Raw genomic sequence first — 19,581 nt, 5'->3', positions numbered from 1 at the left:
TAATTAATAAGATGTCCTTATTTTCCTTCCTTCTTCTTCCTCTCTCTCTTTCATTTCTTCTTTTTCCTCCTTCCTTATTTCTTCTTTTAGAACCATGTAAAATTAAAATAAGAAGAAAAGGCTAATAGTAAATTCTAAGATAATTCACTGAACATATATTCTACTTTTCTTAAAAAATGACTAAGTAGGAATATTCAATTTTAATTAAACCGATACTTTATGTCCTGCTTATTCATACATAAGGACTCGAAGAATATTTTTAATTATTTTTGCATAAAAAGGAGATGGAAATTATTATTTTACATTTATTTTGGATAAATTTACAAACATAAATTTGAAATATAATTTCATGTATCCAAACATGAGGAAAATATCATATTTTGTAGTAATTGGGTGGAAAGTCCATGAAAATATCATATTTAGTATTTGAGCGAAAAGTCCAAAAATGCACTCTATGATCTCAGGGTGATGTCATTTAGGATTATTTATGGAGTTTCTCATTGAACGTAACAAAAATGCTAGTACAAAATTTCTCAAATACTTATTCATATTCACTACTGAAACATCAAGGATTATTTATGTAGTTTCTCATCTATTTATTAGAAACTTCCATTCTACTACTATCTATTACAGGAAAGTGTTGTACGAATGCACAGCATATGAAAGTTTGTTCTTCTGATTGAGGAATCTAGTCGTAATTTGGTTGTTTTAATATATCTTTGGTTAATTGGTTTCATAAAAAAATTACAGTACAAAACTTATTTCCTTTTTGGATGAATTATTATCATATCGTCTAAAAAACGAACTCCATGGTTTAGACTTCAATACAAAGTCATACATACAAGGAAAGGTATATACTTTATTAATTATCATCATACGATTCGAATTCAGAAAGACAAATTAATTACATAACAAAAGATATATGGTTAGTACGTAGCTGTAAGTCTCTTTCGTATTAGTAGATTACCATTGTATAATAAGGACATTTATCTTAAATACTTCCCGCTACAATAATATAAAATCACCGACGCCACAAGCTGACTTCTTCCCCAATCGAATATACCGCACCAGTCACCACCTCCATTTGACAATTGCAAATAATACTCTCTCTGTTCCATAATAATTGAGTCATTTTAACATTTTGGTACGTTCCATAGTACTTAATAGACTTTTTAGTAAAAGTCAACACATTTCTTCACACCTACTTTACTCTCTCTTACTTTTTTCTCTCTTCATCTCTCTATCTTTTTCATTTTCCACTTTGTTCTCCATTTACTTAACTTACCTCTAACACAATTTTTCTTAATCTTCGTACCGAAAAGAAACGCATCCATTACTATGGAACGGAGGGAGTATATAGTAGTAACAAAATAAAAATCTGTTGTGACTACTACTATTTATCTAATATGGAATCATTATATATAAATAATTTAAATAATATTCTCTCTATCCCCCATTAATTGACATATATTTCTTTTTTCGTCCTTCCTCAATTAATTGACACTCTTACTTTTTAGTAATGGAACTCATATTGCACTAACTCATTTTACTCACATTTTATTATAAAAATAGGATTCACGTTCCACTAATTTTTTTAATTCACTCTCTACTATATTTCTTAAAATTTGTGTCACGTGGAGTATATGCAAATTGAGGGAAATTTCCTTTACAGATCTGTGCATCTATTTCTAAATTTTTAGATTGCAAATGAGGTAATAATGCTAAAACAATGTGTTATGTGGATATCATGACTATGATGATAGACGAATGAATAAGAGACATGCACTATGATGGTTAATAATCAAATCAACATTAGTAATCAAATGAAAGTTTCCATAATTTAAATTGAAAAGTTCAATCTTTTCATCACGTTTTACATTTACATATAAAACGACCAATGGCTGTGACTTGTCATCCTTCGTAATACATACACTGACGTATATATATATATATATGCACACAGACTCAAACAGCATAGCTGATTCTGTGAGGGCGAGCACACGCAATTGTTGTGCTGATCATGGAAGATTTTCTGAAGCAATGCCAACAGTCCGGTGATGCAGCCTACAGTGCGCTACGATCACTCCTCGAGCGCCTCGAAAATCCTTCTACCCGAACCGATGCCCGGATCTTCCTATCGGAGCTCCATAAACGCTTCACCTCTAAAGACGACTCTGCCCGCTGCCTCCAGACTTACCACTTCCAGATTCAGGATATCTACGTTGAGCAATACGAAGGTATACGTTCCATATACGTGTGTGTGTCGGTGCGATTTTAGTGAAAATTTGCGCGGTTTACATTTCATGGAAATTTGGATATCGTTTTCAGGATAAAGTCAATTGTGATTTGTGAATTTGAATGCCGTGACTGTCAATTCACTCTGTTCGTTTTTTTGGAGTTTACCAAACTGTTATTTTGTTTAACAAAAAACTGAGATGGAACAATTATTAGGCTAACGAAATTAGCTTATACTTCTGGAAAACAGAGAATCTGCTTTTTGACTAAATCATATTGTTGAGAATTTAGTTGGAATTTTGATTTGACGGTCAAGCTTCTAGGTTTCCTGAATTTTATTTCGGTTGATTTTATGCTCTGCTTGAGCCTTGAAACGATCTATGAACAGAAGATAACCATTCATATCATGCAAGGATTAATGGCAACAGTTTGTGCCAGACTGACAGTTGCTGGTGCATCAGTGTAGAACTAATGCTAATGTGATTTAGAAAGCTGGTTTGTAACCGTAGCTGGAAATGAACTTGAGTTTTGTTGAGGATCCTTGTATGTACCGGAGATAACCTTTTTGTAGTTATAGTGTTCTTCTGCATGGAGGAGGGACTATATTGAAAAACTACTTAAATGTGACAATAGAATCTTAGGATTATTTTAGCGACAAAGGACTGCGGAATGCTATTCATTTGGATCAGATATCGGTGTTCTTCTAACTTAGAGGAGTTCTGAGTATATTTGGAGGGACTTGAACTCATCATGTCTTCATATTGCAGGTTTCCAGAAGAGGAAGAAACTTACAATGATGGTCATACCCAGCATCTTTATACCCGAGGATTGGTCCTTCACTTTCTATGAGGGGCTCAATAGGCACCCTGACTCCATTTTCAAGGACAGGACTGTAGCTGAACTTGGTTGTGGAAATGGATGGATATCCATTGCAATTGCAGAGAAGTGGTTACCATCAAAGGTTCATGATCCCAATGATTTATCTTGTTTTCTAATTGAAGTCTCTGTCTTGTTATGCATGTATTCAGGTTGGGACATGGAAATTAAGGCAATGATCTCTTAATGTGTTTCATTACTATTTTCAGGTATATGGGCTTGATATCAATCCAAGAGCGGTGAAGATATCCTGGATAAACCTATACTTGAATGCTCTGGATGGTAGTGGCAAGCCAATTTATGATGCGGAGAATAAAACTTTACTCGACAGGGTTGAGTTTTATGAATCTGATTTGCTATCTTACTGCAGAAATAATAACATAGAACTTGAGAGAATTGTTGGATGCATACCACAGGTACCTACCTTGATTACATGTAAAATGGCTCTGTAAATTGTTTCCATGATCATGCTTTTTAAGTTCATATAATACAGCACAGTTGATTCCATGTATTGGAATTATTTTGAAGCTCTTTGTGCTTTTCTCTTTTCAGATTCTAAACCCTAATCCAGATGCAATGTCCAAAATGATTACGGAGAATGCCAGTGAAGAATTCTTACATTCTTTAAGCAACTACTGCGCTCTTCAGGTCACTTGCTATATCATCTGTGTAACTGTAGTCTACTAGATGGGTTCCAATGCTTGATGCCAAAGTAAATATAGTAAACTCGCACTTCCAGTTTAAGTCTTTGCATATATATAAAGATGATTTTGTAAGTAATCACTAAAGCTGGATTTTTAAGGTGTCGACCTGACCTTGTTATCACTCGCCTTGATCTGCTGTAACAAAGAGCTCTCTTCACTTGTTCCTTAAGCTAATATTTTTTTTTCAGGGCTTTGTAGAGGACCAATTTGGTTTAGGTCTCATTGCGAGGGCTGTTGAGGAAGGGATAGCTGTAATAAAACCTTTGGGTATTATGATCTTTAATATGGGAGGTCGCCCTGGTCAAGCTGTGTGCAAACGTTTGTTCGAACGCCGTGGTCTTCTAGTTGACAAGCTTTGGCAAACTAAAGTTCTTCAGGTTCTACTCTAACTTTCCATACACTATTAATCCATGCAAGAACACAAGTTTTAGAGATCTTTCTGTTGCAGGCTGCTGATACAGATATTTCAGCATTGGTTGAAATTGAAAAGAATAGTCCTCACCGTTTTGAGTTCTTTATGGGACTTTCTGGAGATCAACCAATCTGTGCAAGAACAGCATGGGCATATGCAAAAGCTGGTGGCCGTATTTCTCATGCTTTATCAGTATATAGTTGTCAAATCAGACAACCTAATCAGGTTTGATATTTCCTTCATGATTAAGAGTTGTAAATAGATATATGCCTAACAATAATGGATGTGGCCCTGATAGGAAAGTTAGCCTGAAGCTGATTTGCTGTTTGACAGGTAAAAAAGATATTTGAGTTTCTAAGGAACGGACTGGATGATATCAGGAGCTCCTTAGACTTGTCCTTTCAAGAAGATTCTGTTGCCGACGAGAAGATTCCATTCCTTGCTCATCTTGCTAATATTCTTAAACAGCTCTCATTTTTTCCTTATGAACCACCAGCAGGAAGTAGACGTTTCCGTGGGCTTATTGCCAACTTTTTGATTAAATACCATCACATCCCACTTACTGCAGATGTAAGGAACATTGATACTACTTACTACCAACTTACTAACAGTACATCAGTATTCTTGTTCACTGTGCTTTGATGGTTAAGCCTTGTGGGATTATATACTTTTATTGACCAGTTTTGCACTTTCATATCAATGATAAACAATGTTTCTTTGAAAATTTCCAACTATCTAATTTGTTTCTCTGATCTTTCTCTTACTTTGTCGGCCAGAATGTTGTTGTGTTTCCTTCAAGGACTGTGGCAATTGAAAGTGCTCTACGTTTGTTGTCTCCACGCCTGGCTATTGTCGATGAACAATTGTCGCGACATTTACCAAAGCAATGGTTGACAACCTTGAAAAATGTTGAGGTATGATGAGGCTAAAAACATTGTTACATTCTTTCGTTTAATCACATTTTTATCATTATTGTTGTGGCTTTTTTCTCTTCTTAGGTTTTAAGATTTTATTGTTAGGTGTAGATATTTAAATGTCAAATATGGCTTCTGTATTAAAACAAGGATAAACTAAACAAGCACATCCCTTCAATGTAAGGGAATGCATTTTACTCTAGACTGGTATTTCACTATTAACAAAGTTTCTAGAGTTACACAACTATGGAATCTATGGTTAATCAGTTCACCAATTAAAGATAATTTTCTCTCTTGGCTTTGCTTTCAAATATGGATTTTAAAACAACTCAATAAGGTTTTTCAGCAGTTATTTGTTTCCTCACATGAATATTATAATAGAAGACATGCTACATGGTTGTGTAGCTTATTCTATTCTTCTTCTGATTGACTGTGTTTTATTTTCATGATTCCTCTGACTTCTCTACATACATACACATACATGCATACATATAAATACATATTTCTTATCACCTCTACTTGTATATAAAGGTAGACTTTTCAATAATTATAGGTTAAGATCTATTATGATATAATCCCTATTTCTGTTTGTCTTTTCTGGATTTGTTAGACATTTTTTCTCAGGGATAGTTGAAGGTGGTGCGTTGCACTGGAATACAGCTTTATAGAGACTTAACTTTCGATCTATCTCACTACATCACTTATGTAAATACATACTGCATTTTTTGGAATGCATAGGTTTGCGATCTCAAGATGTCGATGAAGCATTATAACATGATATGTCTATTACCTCATTTCCTGTGGTATGGAGTAATACATATGTGCAGGATAAGAATTAAAATTGATGGTTTCATGTTTGTTTTATAAGTATCAAATTTCTTATTACAAATTCTTGATGTTTCTAGTGAAGGCCATTTGAAAGCTTTTCATTGTCACTTAATTGAATAGTTGCAGCAAGTCCCTCTTTCTTCACAAGTTCCTTTTCTTTTGCAGAAGACAGAAACTGGAGAAAACTCACATGAAGTTATCACAGTCATTGAAGCACCACGCCAGTCAGACTTGATGGTAGACCTAATAAAGAAGTTAAGGCCAGAAGTGGTAGTGACTGGGATGGGACAATTTGAATCAGTTACTAGTTCAGCTTTCGAGCATCTACTAGATACGACAAGAGAAATTGGGTGTCGATTGTTTGTGGATATATCTGACCACTTTGTGCTATCCAGCCTTCCAAGTTCCAATGGAGTCCTCAAGTATCTTGCAAGAAGTATTCTGCCTCCACATGCGACAGTTGTTTGTGGCTTACTGAACAATCAGGTAATACATTTGTAGGGATTGGTGTGTTAAGTATATCATTTCTAATAAAATTGCCGATGTACTTGGGCTCTGAGTGTGGCTTGATGAATCCGTCTTAAAAGCTTTTGCTTGTTGTTTGTTATTAATCCTCTGCAGTGATTAATCAATCTACTGGTCATCCAACCATTTTCTCTCTGGAATCCAGGTTTATAAGGATTTGGAAGTGGCCTTTGTGATATCAGAGAACGAGGAGATGTTCAAAGCTCTGTGCCGGACAGTCGAACTTCTACAGGGAAGTACTGCAATAATTAGTCAGTATTACTATGGTTGTCTTGTCCATGAGCTTCTGGCTTTTCAGCTTGCGGATCGACACCCTCGTGCACAGGTTAGTATGTTCGTAAATTTTTGGTTATGTTCATAAGTTGTATTTTCCTGGTCTAGTAATTGTGAGGCCTGCTCGTGTTCAAGTATCTTAACCATCACATTTTAGTTTTATTGTTTGTGAATGATAACACAACTTGAAAAGCTGCAACCCAATATTACAACTTTCTAACTATTTGATGTCTCATGGTTTTATGCTGAACCTTACGCCGTACTAGTATTGTTAGTTCGTGATACTTAATCAGGGATCTGTATAATATAGCCAATCAAGTAGAATTTGGTGATGGCACATGCCGCTTCCTCTAAACGCTTTAGCTTATAGAAAGGATGTCATCTTTAATATACATATCAAAATTTTAAAATTATCTAACCAAGTATCTTACCCGTTGAATGGTTTTTAGAGAAATGCTGAGAAGACAGGTGCGACCAAGGTTAACGGAGTTTCCAGTTTGACTTACCCAGTGCTTGATCATGCTGAGCTATCAATAAATGAGCCTGATGAGTCTTCTCTGGTTCACATGGATGTCGACCAAAGCTTTCTGCCAATAACCACACCAGTTAAGGCTGCAATCTATGAGAGTTTTGCCCGGCAGAACATCACAGAATCTGAGACTGATGTTACAGACGGTATTAGGCGTCTAGTTAGCAGCAGTTACGGATTTTCTTGTGACAGTAGCACAGAGTTCATATATGCTGGGTCTCCTGCAGAACTTTTCACTAATTTGGTGAACTGCTGCGTTCAAGAGGGTGGAACTCTATGCTTCCCGAGTGGTTCAAATGGAAATTATGTATCTGCTGCAAGATTTTTGAAGGCTAATATTGCAACGATCGCTACAAATCCAAAAGTAGGGTACAAACTGACTGAAGAAACGCTCTCTCGCACCTTGGAGACTGTTAAAAAACCATGGATCTATATATCTGGTCCAACCATCAATCCAACTGGCTTGCTTTATAGCAACGAAGAGATAAATAAGTTATTGTTTGTATGTGCCAAGTTCGGAGCGAGGATAATATTGGATACATCATTCTCAGGAGTGAGGTATAATCCCAAGGGATTTGATGGCTGGAATTTGGGAGCCACACTAGAGAAACTTTCATCTGCTAATCCAGTCACTAGTGTATGTCTACTTGGGGGATTGTTCTTCAAGATGCTTGCTAGTGGGCTTAAATTCGGATTTCTGCTCATGAATCAGCCTTCTTTGGTGGATGCTTTCCATAACAGTGGTGGTGTAAGCATACCACACAGCACTATTAAGTACACGGTGAAGAAATTGCTGGAATCCGGGGAGCAAGAAACGCAGGATCTGTTGAACGGCATAGCAGAACAGATGGAAAATCTGAGAAGTAGATTTAAATCTTTGAAGCAGGTAATTCTTTTAATTGTTTAGTCATTCACAGATTGGTGGCTAAGTATGATGTATATATGTTAAGATAATTTTGTTGTGACAGACACTTGAAAATAGTGGTTGGGAGGTGCTGGACGCCGAAGCAGGTGTGTCCATGGTAGCAAAGCCATCTGCCTACTTGGGCAAGACCATCAAACTGAATGATGCCTCAGGGAGCCGGGAGATAAAGCTTGATGATACGAACATCCGAGATGCGTTGCTCAGCAGCACCGGTTTGTGCATCAATAGTGCTTCATGGACTGGAATCCCTGGCTACTGCCGCTTCACAATTGCCCTCCAAGATCAAGATTTCAACCGTGCACTCGACTGCATTACTCGATTCAAAAGCTTGGTTTCTTGAGTGAATACACGTTCACTTTGTTTTAAGTTACACACTTTGTGTAACTTAAAATCAATGAACTACAAGCTATATGCATGTATGTTGTGTTTAATAAAACCTATTCATCCATTCACATTGGCAGTATATTTATGATGATTTTGTTTATCCTCTGTTAGCTGACTATATATAGGGGGGGTTTCTACTTTGGGGATGATGTAGGTTCCCACCCTTCATCGCACATCCTTCCTAAAATAGAAAAACCCATATAGGTAGGTCATTGGAATATTGAATTGTGCCATGTGAAAACAAAGCATGAATAATTCCTTTGAAAGAATTTGGCTTAGGAAAATGAAAGTCTTATACCGAAAAGTGGTAGGAGTATTCACTATTTTGATGTCTCAAAATGGATGAACAATTTATAAATTAAATAAACAGATGATTCTCAATAAGTTGTTAGGTTAGGTGTCAAATTTTACAGCATTAAAGATATCATGTTGCATCATCTCCATACTAAATTTTCCGAATGATCTCTCTTACATATATGGCCTAATCAAATTATAGTTATATCTATATATCTATATTTTTATAATACCTTATGCCATCATTTTTAAAGAAAAGAAGAATGGTATTCTCATACTTTCGAGAAGGCACTAGCTTGTCTATATGAGTCTAGATCAACGTACGCTCTTCCGTCGCAATCTCTAGAAACATGTAACATCACCTATAAATTCCTCTCCAAACTCCCCATATTTCACACACTACAATTAGCAAGAAGCAACACACACACACACACACACACACACACACACACAAGGTAAATATGGAAAGAGCAAAGCTTACAATGGCGGCATTGGCCTTGTTTGCAGTGGCGGCGTTTCTCCTGGCGCCGGGAGCGACCGCGCTGGTGCCTTACACCCCTCGGTCAATATGGGATCTGATGCTACCCCCAGAAGACCCCTTCAAGATCCTAGAACAGTCACCTCTTGCCGCAGCCAGAGCAGCCGCGGACGAGAATGCAGTTGCTCTGGCGCGGGCGGACTGGAGGGAGACGGAGAGCGAGCACCAGATCACGCTGGACATCCCCGGCATGAAAAAGGAGGACATCAAGATCGAGGTGGAGGAGAACCGCGTGCTACGCGTGAGCGGCGAGCGGAGGACGGAGGAGGAGGTGAAGGACGAGCGGTGGCACAGGGTGGAGCGCACCGCCGGCAAGTTCTGGCGCCAGTTCAAGATGCCTGCGAACGCCGACATGGAGAAGGTGAGCGGACGGCTGGAGGAGGGTGTGCTGAGGATAACAGTGCCCAAGTTGAAGGAAGAGGAGATAAAAAAGGAGCCTAAAGTCATCGCCATTGATGTCGCCGCTGCGGATCATAAGGACAAGGATGCTGTCAAGCCCCCTTCCGACAAGAAAGAGCTCTGAGCTGCATTTGCATGTCATTGTCTACTCATCATGTGTGTTTCTAATTTCTTCGGTTTCTTCATTTTGTTTTGCTGAAATGGATCTTTTTGTATGAGAGTTGGGTGTCTTATTATTCCAAATAATATCAGTTTTCATTAATCATTTACACTTTGCATTACAACTAAGAAATGTTTTCGTTTCACACTTTGCATTTTCTTTTTTTCAATTAAATACTCCCTCAGTTCCAAAGAGTATGAATATTTGGTTCGGCACGAGTTTTAATGGTTAACGAGAGATAGAAAGAAATTTTTTTTAAAGTATTGTTAGCGGAAAATTGGTCTCACCTCATAAGAGATAAAATGAATTTTCAAAATTAGAAGTTCATACTTTTTTAGGGACGGACTAAAAAGAAAATAGTTCATACTTTTCAGGGACAGAGAGAGTATAGCCATATCCAAAATCGCTCGTTTTACCCACAGGAAATATGAAAAAAATATGAGTGAAAGTTCACTGTTGTATTGCTGAAAAAGATAATCAACATGGACTACATAACGGGTGTTCGGTTTGCAAGATTGTATCCCGGATCAAATATGTAGTGTGTTTAGTTCTTGAGATTCAATCCCACAATTCAATCCTAGATGGATAATCATGAAATAATTAGTCATAGATAACGCCTTATGACTAAAATAATCTCATAATTCAATCCTAGATTGTATCTTGGTATTAATTTATCTAGGAAAGCGTACACCATCTATATATACATAGCTGATTATAGTTAAGTGAATGGATGATGGACTAATATGTGGTTATAGCCGAAAAGAAATCCAATACTAATGAGACAAAGGGAGTATAAGATAGGGAGTATAAGATAAACGAATTTGAAGAATATAAAATCGGTGAAACTTATGAATAGTTAACTGAATGGATGATGTACTAATCTGTCATTATAAAAAAAGTGAATGGATGATGGATTATGGGTATTGTGTCGTTTAGTAAGGAATGAGATAAAAAGTGCTATGGGAACACAGTAGCGGACGCATTATTTTAATGATGGGGGATCTAAAAATAATTTATAATAAAATTAAAAATAATATTTAAATATAAAGTTAAATATAATCATATCATAACATTTTGCTTTTATTCTTCATCTTTCTCTGCATAATAGTTTCATTAGTGACATTAACAAAGACATCCTTTTCAACGTAATGAATTAAGTAATCTATAACAGTAGTCTCTCAATTATTACATAGAGAACTCTTGATGAACTTCATTGCTAAAAATGTTCTTTCCATTAAGGTACTAGCAACTGGCAAGATCAATGACAACTTGACTAACAATAAACTAATAAGAATTTTTGATGCTTTCTTGTAGAAGCCATCTTCCGACCACCGATCCCATATACTTGTGAAAAATTTTCATCTATCCAGACATAAAAAATAAAGCTTTTAGGTTGATTTTCAAGCTCATTCAAAGCAACACCAGAAAATTTTAATGGATAATAATTGGCAAGGTGAAACAGTTCTCCTAATTAAATAATAATGTATTGAAAAATTGGAGAAAGAAGGAGAATAGGGAGCGGCAAATTTGAATTCTGGTAGAGAAGTTCATATTTCAAAACTCCTAATTATCTATGTTTAACTTTGATTAAATATTAAATAACATTTAATTTAATTTTAATATGAAATTACTAAAATACCCCTGCATTTGTTTTTTAATATTAGGGGTTGCATGGGTCCCCATGGCTCTTCTTATGTCCGCCCGTGTGGGAACAGTACTGAAAGAATCGTTTAAATGGCTGTTTAGATAACTCATCTCTCTTGAATTTATTTGAAAAAAAATGATCAAAAAGTACGTTCTTTATCCTATTTTGTTTATTTATTAGATACGGTGTAGATGTCTAATCAATTTGAGTTATCACGTAATCACGTAGTGACAGGACTTCGTTAATGATCCATGTGATTAGCTCTAAATTGTCATTTACCGGTTTTAATAAATGAAACATGCATTAGATCGCAATATATTTCCTTTCATTAAAATCAAAGGTAAGTAATACTGACGGTACTTGATGCACTGATAAATTAACTAAAGAATTTCAATATTTTATAAATGAAGAGCTGCACATGATTTGGCTAGGGGTGAGCATTCGGGTTTCGGTTCGGTTTTTTGCCCAAACCGAACCGAACCCGAAAAACCGAATTTAGACTAAAATCAAAACCGAACCGAAACCGAAAACCGAAAAATCGAAATCCGAAAAACCGAAAATCGAACTTTAAAAACCGAACTAAACCGAAAAACCGAAATTTTGTACAATTTTAAAAAACCTTAAAACCAAAAAATAACACAAAAAATCATAATCATCCATCAACCAACAAAAATAAATATTTAGGCCAAAACATAAAAAATAGAGTTTCATGATATCTAATTAATACAACAAATTATAACAATTTAACAATGTAAATCCATTCCCAAGTCTTCCATCCTCTCTGTTCCACGGGATGAGCTTTATCATAAGCTCTGAATCAACTCTATAAAATCTGAAATACAAAATAATCCCACAAGTTATTAACAATGAAGTATAGAATATATGAATGTATTAGAAAATGGTACTGAACAGTAGAGATGTTGAGAAAAATAGAATAATTTTTTTTTTAATCTTGAGCAGCAGATCTGGATGATTAGGAGCATCCAATTCTTAAATATCATAACACTTAATTTAAGCATATGAATTCAGCTTCAATACTTGAAATAATCATCTTTAAATATAAAAGTTTATGTGTATTATCTTCTTTTATCAGTAGATGTTTGTGGATTCTTCAATTATTTATGGTTCCTAAAAGAACAGGTCCAGCATCTGAAGAACACATTAATGCCTAAACACAAAAACTTAAGTATTATAAATTTGACCACTAATTCGAGAGTTGTGAAGAAAATAGATAAGTTTGAGTTTTTACCTTCTTCTGAAGGCGGCGTGGATGGCTGGAGCACGGCCGAAGGCGGCATAGATGGCTGGAGCACGGCCGCACTGCTGGAGGGCGGAGACGGCGTGGATGGCTGGAGGCGACGGGCTGGAGCAGAGATAGGCGCCGGGTTGGAGGCTTAGAGTTCGAGAGATTAAGCCTTTAGGGTTAGAGATTTAGAGTGGAAACCGTGATTGAGAATGGAGGTGGAGAGGTTGAGAAAGGAGGCGGTGAGATAGATTGAGAATGGAGGCAGAATTTTAGGGTTAGAGTTATATTTTTATATATATAATATTTTAATATATTTATATTAAATATAATTCGGTTTTTCGGTTTTTTTTTCGGTCCGAACCGAACCGAACCGAAAAACCGAATTTTTTGCAATTTTAAAACCGAACCGAACCGGAAAACCGAAAAAACCGAACCGAATTTCAAAATTTCGGTTTGGTTCGGTTCGGATATTCGGTTTTCGGTTTTTTTGCTCACCCCTAGATTTGGCCTTGTGTATTTATATATTGTCAACTTATTTGCGTGATGTAATTTATTGCATATATAGATTAAAGAATATTGGCATTACTTAGAATTCAAAATTCCTAAATGCTAAAGTATATATTAATTCTCATTATTGTTAAAAAGAGAAGATTGTGGGGGATCAATCACAATGATATCCCAAGAATAGATTGATATAATTAGGGACATGAATTGATCTCATTAGTAAATAGATTGATATATTTCCTTGTATACACCATTGTAACACCTATATAAAGGGTCATACATGAGAAGAAATAAATCATCAAGAAATTATCGATCTCTCTACTTTCACTACTGCCTCTCTCTCTCAAACTCCTAAAATATGCATGATACACAAATCAAGATGGTACCAGAGCAGGGGTGAGACTCAGAGTAGTCTCATCACTGTCTCGGACCAATCTCAAACCCTCTAACCAAGATCCGGCAGATTCCTGTCAAAACCAGCAAACATGTCAGATAACAATGAATCCCAAAGCCATCGGAAACAGAGCAATTCGCTTGAATGTTTGCCGAATTAATGTGCACAACCATCGCGCATAACCAACAACAAATAATACCCACAAACCCTCCAGAACCGAAACCAGAAGCCTACAGAATCGATTCCTCGCCATTAGTGATTGCAGAAAGACTAAACGGTGAGAACTACCCCATTTGGGCAGTCCTTATGAAGGCGGCAATCAGTGGGAGAGGAATGATCTCCCATATCAACAGAGCCTCATCCCCTCCGGCAAAGACCGACCAAGCCTTCGAACGATGGCAACAAGCAGACCACTGTGTTTTCACGTGGCTACTTCACAACATGGAAAAAAAATTGGTCAACCGTATGTCTCAATACTCGACGGCCAGAGACATATGGACCAGCCTGGAGATCACATACGCCAGTGGAGGAGATAAAATCCAAGTGTACGACCTGTACATGAAAGCAATAACATTAAACAAAAGGAGGAATCGCTGGAGGATCTGTGGACGACCTTGAACGATATATGGATCTCCATAGATCGGAAAAATCCAAACCCAATGAAGTATGCAGAGGATGTAGAGATATACAACAAAGAGAAGCAAGATAAGAGATTATTCCAACTATTGGTAGCACTAAACAACAAATATGAGGGGGTCAAAAAGGAAATACTCAGAATCGAACCACTTCCCTCAGTGGATGTCGCGTACGCCATCCTCCGACGAGAAGATGCCAGATCGAGCATTCTACAGTCGATGGAATCTGGCTCTCAAGGAATCGGTGCTGGATTGGTTGTAACTCAGCCATGGCCTAATTCAGCAGGCTACCTGAATAATCCCCAACAGAACAATGGTGGAAATGGTCGGAATTGGAACAAGCATCCCGAAGAAGATAAATCAAAACTTGTCTGCTCCCACTACGGAAAGAAGAAGCATACACGGGAGACATGTTTTGAACTCCGTGGGTACCCGGAGTGGTGGCAAGAAAGGAAGTCCAAAGCCAACCCATCGCCGAATCAGTTCAGAGGAGGACGAGCGGCCGCAGCGGTAGCCGGAGGAAAAGGAACGCCCGCCACCACCATAGGGAGCAACTCAGGGGCCGCTAACAACCGTGGTGGCCCGGGAACAGAAGAAACGGCGGTTGGAGTGGCATCTATTGCCAGAGGAGGAGGAGGAGGAGATGGAGCACCTCGGGCGATGGACGAAGTGGAGGTGCCCAATCTCAGCGGAGGTAAATTAGGGTTAAGGGATTATTTTTTAAATCCCCACACTCCTACCCTATTACACAATAAACCCCATTTCCTAGAAAATACCAATGACCTCCCCCCTCCCCCCCCCCCCCCTCCCCAGCAGTTTTATTATATCACACAGAGGACCCCCAACTTCCAAATATCTCGAAACACACCCCAAACAGTCAAAAATTGCCAAACCGACCCCACCAAATTCCAAATATTCACAAACAGCCCCACCGCTATGTGAAAATCGATTTCAAGTCCTTGAAAATTTAAACCCATCATATGCCTTGTCCGTTTCATTTGAAACTAAAAACGATAAATGGATTTTTGATTGCGGAGCCACTGATACAATTACTTATGATGTTAGTAATGATGTTGTTGATATATCTGAGATGCATAGGGCACCCAAAAGTCATATCCAATCGGCTAATGGAGAATGTATACTTGTGGAGGGAGCAAGAACTATCAGAATCGCACCCGCTCTGACTTTAGCCAACTATTTATATGTTCCTAAAATGTCACATAAACTGCTATCAATTAGTCATGTGACAAAAGAATTGAATTGTACTCTCCTAATGCAACCAAATTTTTGCTTGTTGCAGGATATCAGGACAGGGGTAATTATTGGACGTGGCACTGAACGGGACGGGCTGTATTATGTGGATGAGATAGATCAACAAGGAACTGCTCTACTCACTCATGGATCATCAGACATGGATGCTTGGCGTTGGCATCGTCGCTTAGGACATCCCTCCTCGGGTTATTTAAAAACTCTATTTCCCAAATTTAATCAAGATATGTATTGCGAGACTTGTGTGTTGGCCAAAAGCCATAGACATTCTTATAAATCTAATAATACCCATGTTGATTTTTTGTTTTCACTTGTCCATACTGATGTGTGAGGACCGTCTCCGGTTGTGGGGGGACAAGGGTTCAAATATTTCCTTCTATTTATAGATGATTGCACTCGTATGACGTGGGTCTATTTTATGAAAAAAAAAATGAAGTATTTGAACACTTCAGCCATTTTCACGCCCTAGTACATACCCAATTTCAGAAGAACATACAGATTCTTAGATCTGACAATGGGTGAGAGTTTGTAAACTCAAGAATGAAAAAATTTTGTCATGATAAAGGCCAAGTCCACCAAACTACTTGCCCATAGACCCCAGAACAGAACGGTGTGTCTGAGAGAAAGAACCGTACCCTTTAGAAATGGCACGAGCCATGCTTATTGAGTCTAACACCCCCAGAAATTTTTCCGCATATGCCTACCTAACCAACCGACTGCCTTCTACTACCCCAGATCTACTCTCCACACTAGCCCATATTCCTTTACCCTTGACCCTTCAGCCCTGAGTATTCGGATGCTTTGTCTTCGTTCACATACCAAAACATGAGAGAACCAAACTCTCACTGTGTGCTGTGAAGTGTGTATTTGTGGGATATGGGGCCTCTCAGAAGGGATATCGGTGTTTTGACCCTAAAACCAACCGCCTATTCATCACCATGAACTGTGATTTCCTTGAAACAGACTACTACTTTAACCACCTTAGCAATCAGGGGGAGCGTAACAGTGAACTTCTAAGCCAGTTAGACTTTCCCACAACAAGCTCTGAAGGGGAAGTCCTCAAGACTGCGATGTAGAATCAAGAAATACAGCCCGCACCAATCGATGACATCGCCTAGGAGAACCCCTTAATGATATCCGTTGTAAGTACCTTTGATACTCCTCTTGAGCATGCTCACGATATTGGTGATGAAGTTCATGTATCTAGTGAAACTGACCCTAAAACAGATATTGAGCCCGACTCTAGCAACCAAAGCAAACCAGAGATCTGTGATCTGCTGGAAGAACAAATGAGTGAAGGAGTTGGAGGATGTAAATTAACACCAAGGCTCAATCGAGGAGTCCCACCGAAGAGGTACAACCCTGAGGCCATCGGCAAGAAGGCCAAATACTCTATAGCCAACATGGCCAAAGGAAAACTCTCGGACTCGGAAATGGTCCATGCATTTGAGACGGCACTCTACGAGGAAGAAGAAATCTTGTGCACAATAGAACAAGCTTGGAGGCATAAACATTGGCGGGAGGCAATGCTAAAGGAAATGGGCGCACTAGAGAGGAATGACACTTGGGAAAAGTGCAAAATACCAGAAGGAAAGAAGACTGTCGAATGTAAGTGGGTGTTTACTATCAAACGGAGGCCAGACGGTTCCATAGAGAAGTACAAGGCGCGACTGGTAGCAAAGGGGTACACTCAAACCTATGGACTGGACTATGATGAGACATTCTCACCGGTAGCAAAGATTAATACCATCCGAGTACTTTTATCAGTTGTTACAAACAGAGATTGACCACTACATCAATTTGATGTCACAAATGTCTTTCTCCATGGAGAATTGAGGAGATGAGTATATATGGAGGCTCCACCAGGATTCACAGAAGGATATAAGAAGGGAGAAGGATGCCGATTGAAGAAAACTCTATACGGACTTAAACAGTCCCCCAGAGTTTGGTTCGGTAGGTTCACTGAGGCTATGGCAAAGTATGAGTTCAAATAAAGCCAATCCGACCATACTCTATTTTTAAAGAATCGGGATGGTCTAATCACATGTTTGATCATCTACGTAGATGATATGATCATAACCGGGATGACACAGAAGAAATTGAGAGGCTCAGGGGGAGCCTATTCCAAGAGTTCGAGATGAAAGACTTACGGAATCTAAAGTATTTCTTAGGAATAGAGGTACTGAGATTGGAAGAGGGGATTTTTCTGAGACAAATGAAATACATGGGCTACAGGACTTCTGGATTACAAACCTGTTGATACACCGATTATAGTAAATCATGGGCTACAGATCTCAGAGGGGGCTGAGCTAGCACATCAAGGCAAATATCAACGCTTGGTTGGGAAGCTCATTTATCTATCCCACACCAGACCTGATATTGCCTATGCAGTTGGGATTGTAAGTCAGTTCATGCATCGACCTCAGAAGGATCACTACGAAGCTGCACTGAGAATCGTCAAGTATCTCAAGGGGACAGTTGGATATGGGATAACGTTCAAGAAAAATGAACATGGATGAGTGTATGGATATACAGATGCTGACTGGGCAAGCAACCCAGTAGACCGAAGATCGACCGCAGGCTACTTTACCTTTGTAGAAGGTAATCTGGTCACCTGGAGGAGCAAGAAACAAAAGGTGGTTGCTTTATCTAGTGTTGAAGCTGAATTCAGATGGATCAAAAGTGGACTAATAGAGATAATATGGCTAAGGAGACTAATGAGAGAAATTGGACTCGCTCCAGAAAATAGTCAGCTCTTCTGCGACAACAAAGCAGCAATCAACATATCCAAAAACCCAGTACAACATGATAGGACCAAACATGTCGAAGTTGATAGACACTTCATTAAAGAGAACATTGAGAATGGAGTTGTGGAACTACCGTTTGTTCGATCAGAAGATCAACTAGCAGATATCCTCACCAAGGCGGTTAATTCAAGGAGCTTCACAAGTGTATTGTGCAAGTTGAGCTATGGAGATCCCACCACTCAACTTGAGGGGAAGTGTTAAAAAGAGAAAATTGTGGGGGATCAATCACAATGATATCCCAAGAATAGATTGATATAATTAGGGACATGAATTGATCTCATTAGTAAATAGATTGATATCTTTCCTTGTATATACCATTGTAACACCTATATAATGGGTCATACATGAGAAGAAATAAATCATCAAGGAATTATCGATCTCTCTACTTTCTCTACTGCCTCTCTCTCAAACTCCCAAAATATGCCTGATACACAAATCAAGAATTATATGATCCAGAAGCAGTGGCGGAGCCACGCTGGGGCAGGGGGGGCCTTGGGCCCCTCAGCCATTTGAACTTTAACTATATATTATATATGTATGCAGCCAATTTCAATAGTATTTCTAGTGCAGGTGGTTTCATGCTTGGTCTTCTGTCCAACAGAACCTGTGTTCGAATCCCTCAAGCGCGCAGATATTTATTCTTTTTAAATATACCTCTTTATATTTCTCTTTTATGTTTAATACCATATATATTATGTTATAATATTATAGTATATTTATATTTATTCTCTATCATTTCAAAATTTAAACTAATACATATATCTAAGAATTAAAAATTATTCATTAACCCCCAAAAATATGTGAAATAACATACCCTATCATTATTTTCTTTCATTTTGTAATTTTAATCTATGAATAAAAAATACTTTATTATTCCATGAATATGTAAATACATATAATACTAGCATCTTCAATTTTCATTTGTAGGTTTTGTTGATTTTCCCACAATTAGTAATTTTATAAAATGAATTTCACACACTAATATATTTATAATTTAAAAAAATACTTAGTAAATTAATTCACATTACTTTGTCTTCAAATATGTTTATATTAGTTTTTATTGTCCATGTTTTAATTATTTTCAC

General features: G+C 37.8%; 3 protein-coding genes across 4 annotated transcripts; all 3 read left to right on the top strand.

Moving 5' to 3' along the window:
* The first annotated feature begins 1,894 nt into the window (after positions 1 to 1,894).
* Positions 1,895 to 8,705, top strand: LOC125223350 (methionine S-methyltransferase-like). 2 transcript variants are annotated; one of them, XM_048126465.2, is made up of 12 exons: positions 1,895 to 2,237; positions 3,003 to 3,196; positions 3,321 to 3,527; positions 3,664 to 3,759; positions 4,004 to 4,192; positions 4,264 to 4,452; positions 4,561 to 4,797; positions 5,004 to 5,141; positions 6,135 to 6,455; positions 6,640 to 6,819; positions 7,217 to 8,182; positions 8,265 to 8,705. In XM_048126465.2, the coding sequence occupies exons 1-12, from the start codon at positions 2,021 to 2,023 to the stop codon at positions 8,559 to 8,561; spliced, it is 3,231 nt and encodes a 1,076-aa protein (XP_047982422.1). In that variant the 5' UTR covers positions 1,895 to 2,020; the 3' UTR covers positions 8,562 to 8,705. The 2 variants fall into 2 exon arrangements, with proteins under 2 accessions (XP_047982422.1, XP_088919081.1); XM_089062955.1 differs by lacking the exon at positions 1,895 to 2,237 and adding an exon at positions 2,478 to 2,930.
* Positions 8,706 to 9,156: 451 nt separating this feature from the next.
* On the top strand, positions 9,157 to 10,092 carry LOC125185212 (18.1 kDa class I heat shock protein-like). The gene has a single exon (XM_048081711.2). The coding sequence runs from the start codon at positions 9,361 to 9,363 to the stop codon at positions 9,958 to 9,960; it is 600 nt and encodes a 199-aa protein (XP_047937668.1). The 5' UTR covers positions 9,157 to 9,360; the 3' UTR covers positions 9,961 to 10,092.
* A 4,352-nt stretch (positions 10,093 to 14,444) lies between these two features.
* LOC148934027 (uncharacterized) lies at positions 14,445 to 15,758 on the top strand. The gene is made up of 2 exons (XM_089058409.1): positions 14,445 to 15,114; positions 15,721 to 15,758. The coding sequence occupies exons 1-2, from the start codon at positions 14,445 to 14,447 to the stop codon at positions 15,756 to 15,758; spliced, it is 708 nt and encodes a 235-aa protein (XP_088914535.1).
* Positions 15,759 to 19,581: the final 3,823 nt, after the last annotated feature.

This window comes from Salvia hispanica, chromosome 1 (genome assembly GCF_029641045.1).
Source record: "Salvia hispanica isolate PSC_SH4W2 chromosome 1, Shi_PSC_v1, whole genome shotgun sequence".
NCBI classification, from domain to species: Eukaryota; Viridiplantae; Streptophyta; class Magnoliopsida; order Lamiales; family Lamiaceae; genus Salvia; species Salvia hispanica.
The sequence above is the reverse complement of the archived record's forward strand: the minus strand, read 5'-3'. Positions and strand labels throughout refer to the sequence as shown.